The sequence below is a fragment of the Triticum urartu genome, chromosome 4 (genome assembly GCF_003073215.2).
Source record: "Triticum urartu cultivar G1812 chromosome 4, Tu2.1, whole genome shotgun sequence".
Classification (NCBI taxonomy): domain Eukaryota; kingdom Viridiplantae; phylum Streptophyta; class Magnoliopsida; order Poales; family Poaceae; genus Triticum; species Triticum urartu.
The window spans coordinates 606,234,252-606,238,632 of record NC_053025.1 but is presented as its reverse complement, the minus strand read 5'-3'; the positions used below and the strand labels follow the sequence as shown (position 1 = coordinate 606,238,632).

General features: G+C 47.8%; 1 protein-coding gene across 1 annotated transcript; it reads left to right on the top strand.

Moving 5' to 3' along the window:
- Positions 1-3,358: 3,358 nt before the first annotated feature.
- Positions 3,359-4,381, top strand: LOC125554377. Its single transcript, XM_048717947.1, has one exon. The coding sequence runs from the start codon at positions 3,517-3,519 to the stop codon at positions 4,222-4,224; it is 708 nt and encodes a 235-aa protein (XP_048573904.1). The 5' UTR covers positions 3,359-3,516; the 3' UTR covers positions 4,225-4,381.

Genomic DNA, 4,381 nt, shown 5'->3' with positions numbered 1-4,381 from the left:
TGTCTCCTCTCTTGCTCGTAGAGGTTTGCATGCTCATTTTATTAATCTTATTTATGCTTGCATTTCCTCTCTCAGTTTTTCTGTCATCATTAATGGTCAACCTACTAAGAAATTTAAAAGCAGCAGAGGCATTAGGCTGCCTGTAGTGGGAGTATCATAGGTAGTATTATGCATGCCAACTAAGCAATTTTGATGAGGTGGCATAGAATTAAATGAAGAAAGAGAGGCTTGAGTATCATATCATTATACCGTATCATATTAAATGATGTGCTACTTTGTGTCATGCATGACAATAAATGTAGTCCTCTATGATACCAACATATGATACTATGCATTAGGGATGTAGTATCATGGACTAGTATCATATGCATGATACTAGTATATGATACTCCCCATTACAACCAGCCTTAGGCAGGGATGTTCCCTTTCTTCTTATCTTTTCGTGCTTGCTATTAATGTACTTTCACTTGCGCTTGATGAGGCCATGGCTAATAACCATTTACAGGGTATTTTGCTTGGTACAAATTGACCCCTATCCACTCTTTACTCTTTGCAGATGATCTTTTGGTCTGTGGTCAAGCAAGCATTCAGGAGGCTCAAACGATGGCTCAGACTATTCAACATTTTTGTGCTCGATCAGGTCAAACTCCTAACTGGTCCAAGTCGGCTATTCTTTTTAGTGCACATGTCAATCAATCAACTATTGCTGATATCAGGAGCATCTTTCCTGTTAGTTCCATGGATGAGAGTTTTAATCACCTGGGCCACCCGTTAATCCTTCCAGCCAAGAATAGGGTTGTAGCTTACAATTTTGTTCTTGATAAATTTAAGGCTAAACTTCCTTCTTATAAAGCTAACATGCTTTCACATGCGGCGAGACTTGAGCTTATTCGAGCTGTTTTCTCTACCATTCCTGTTTATTACATGTCCAATATTTTATTCACCAAAAAATTTATTGCTAAACTCACTTCTATTATTAGAACATTTTGGTGCACAGGAATCAGGGAGGATAATTCCAAGGGACTTTGCCTAAGAGCTTGGAAATATATCTACATTTCTAAGAAAGAACGAGGGCTAGGAATTAGAAACCTTCATGCCATGAACAAAGGCCTCATCCTTGCCTCGGCTTGGAGACTTGCAAACAATCCAAACTCCCATTTACATCTTATTCTCAAATCGAAATATTTTTCAGATACCTCCATTTGGGCTGCCTCATCCAACACTCCTAAGTCAGCTTTTTGGTCATCCATTCTCAAGATGCTACCTAAACTTAAGGACCATTCTTTCTACCACATCACTCAAGGGAACATCTCCATTTGGAGCACTCCTTGGTGCTCAGCTTGGACTGAAATTCACAAGCATCTCATTATCCAACCTACTGGCTACATCTATCCTGCACAAGTGAGAGATCTTTGGCTCCCAGGGCATAAAACTTGGAACATTAGCTTAATTCATTCTCTTTTTCAGGAGCCGGCGGCATCTATTATTACTCAGACTACCATCATTCCGGATGACTGTCCATACAATCTTTGCTGGGATCTTACTCCTAATGGTAATTGTAACTCTAAATCCACTTACAAGTTGTGTTTGCAGGATATTCAAAGGCAGCCAAGGAACCAACCTTCGCAGGTCTCCCTACAGGTTAAACAGCTTCTTAAGCAGGTTTGGAAGCAAAAAATGATGGCACCAAGAGTTCAAACTTTTGCCTGAAGGTTACTTCGGAAAGCTCTTCCAACAGGTTTGAGAGCTAGTCGATTTTTGTCTCATATTTCTAAACAATGTTGTCGTTGTGATCTTGAAGAGGATGACATGCATCTCTTTTTTCGTTGCACTTTTGCGAGAGCATCTTGGTTTGCTCATCCTTGGTACCTCAGAAGTGATCTTCTAACTGAGAATCATCTTTCTATGCAAAGTGTTCTTCATGCTCTGCTCAATATGAATCACCCCTATGCATCTATATCTAACATTTTCAATTTCCATTGGTGCATATGGAAATCTAGAAATGATTGCTTATTTGCTATAAAAATTTCTCTTCCTCATCAGGTACACATTGTTGCTTCAGCTTTGGCTGAACACGATAATTACTTACAGAATTCAGTCCATGATGGTAAGCAAACTGATCATCTTCTTACCTCTCATAATATAAGTACCTTACCTCAACAGGGCTGCACTGTTAGGACAGATCTTCTCATTTCAGGAGCTAAAATTTATTCTGATGCCGCTTTCAATTGTTCGAAGATTACAGGACTTCTACGTGGAACAACAACTACTGGAGTTGGAGTGTTTCTCTGTTTTTGACAGGAGCAAGCTGAGGTCAATGTGCAAATTCAAGCTTCCACTCAAAACACAAGCAAGCCTCTTCAAGCTGAAGCCCTTGCTTTTCTTCTTGCAGCTCAAATTGCTCACACGCTTCACATTAATAGGCCTACTTTCCTCACTGATTGTCTCTCCTTGGCAAAAGCGGCAGCAGAAAGAAGTGTTTTGGCTGATTCTACCCCTTGGCCCATCAGAAAATATCTTGCTGAATTTTCTCTCTTAGTAAAGATCTCCAAGCACAGGTGTTTCATATATCAAGAGAGATCAATAGCATAGCTCACAATGTGGCTCATCAGGTTCTTAGATGTTCTATGAAACCTGACATCAGTTGTTTTGCTTCAGCTCATTCAAATAGGACATGCCCTGTAGTTTCCCTTCTTTCCAATATCAATTTTCAGGGCTATGTACTTCACATTGTAAGATGTTATTGAGCTGAATAAAAAATGTTGGCGCTTTGTGCGCCTTTCTCTGTTCAAAAAAAAAACCCTATTTGTGCCCTCAAGATAGGGAAAGAGACGACTTCAAAAACAGGATGCAGAGACTATCTGCTCCCAAGTTCAAATGCTCTTGGATGACAGTAAAATCAAGAAAAATAGCAAAAGAAATAAAAATGGAAAAAAATTGTGGCAAATGGTTTGTGTGCTTGCAAAAAATTTATCCCAAACTAAAATGATCTCATTTCGCAAAATAAATAAAAAGCTCAGGGAGCAGAGGACCTGATTCGTCAGGAAACCAGACTCTGCCCTACTCTGGTGACGTAGTGACTGGACTGATGCCCGCATCAACTTTGCCAGCTGCGGAGCAAGCAGAGGCTCCTGTCGTCGCGACGTACGTGGTTCCACGGCCCGCATGCCATGGCCACCCAAACCCAAACCCAAACCACGTGCTCACTCGAGGCCAAACCCAACCACAATTTCCCAGCCCGGAGCAAGAGGACAAAACCAAAATATCAGGCGCGCGGCGCGGTCGTCGGCAACAACCAAACCGTGTGCTATGCTCAGTCCCGAGCCGCGTCCGCACCCCCCGTTTCCACCAAAAACCACGAGCCCACATCTCCCGCCGCGCTTTACTACCACTACATCCCTTCCCAGCGGCGCCAACCCACCCGAACCCGATCCACCCGAGAGATCACGCAGCAACCAGCCAACCCCGAGACCCACGGAAACAAATCATACGTACCTACGTGCGCGCTTGGCGGCAATGTGCAGAGGCACGGTGGACGGCCTCCGCCCGCTCGGAGCCCGGCGGCGGCTCGAGGTGCGGGCGTTCTACCTCCGCCTCTCCTCGTCATCTACATCGGCGCCGCCCGCGGAGCTCACGCTCGTGTACCGCCCGGCCATCGGCGGCGCGGCGCTGGAGCTGGCCGGCCGCGCGCTCCCGCCGGCGTGCCCCGCCGAGGTCACCCTCCTGCGCGTCCGCGGCGCCGACGGCAAGGACGACGCGCCGGCGTACGCGAACGCGGACCGCGTCTCGGCCGCCGAGGGCGCGCGGTTCGAGGTGTACGCCGCCGGGAACGAGGAGCTCGCCGCGGAGGGCGCCTTCGCGTGGCGCAACGGCGGGTGGCGCGTCGAGTGCCGCCGCCCGGTCGCCTCGCGCTCGCCCGTGGCGGAGGTGCTGGTCCTCGCGGTGGGCGGCGTGCTCGTGAGAGCCAGGGCCAGGGCGTCGCCGGCGAGGAGGATTGGGTGCGCCACGCGGCTCGAGGGGATACCGGAGGAGGAGGCGGGGCCGTGCGGAGACGAGTGGGAGATGGTCGGCCACAGCGACGACGAGTTCAAGGAGCATGAGGAGGAGGTGGAGGCGGAAACGGTGCGGTGGGCGCTGGAGATGGGCGCCTGGGCGGTGTGCGTCGGGGTCGGGCTGCTCGCCACCGCCCGCCGGTTCAGCCGGAGGCGGCCCGCGCTCCGGTGATCCCGCCAACGCCAAGAGTCAAGTATGTTCGCGAGGATTTTGTAGTACGTAGCCTCCTGTTTCTTAAGAAGTTCTCAAGATTGTAGTATGTATATACACGCGAATCAATCAACAGTCAAGACATCAGATGCCATCTTACAAATTGTTCATGAGTTCA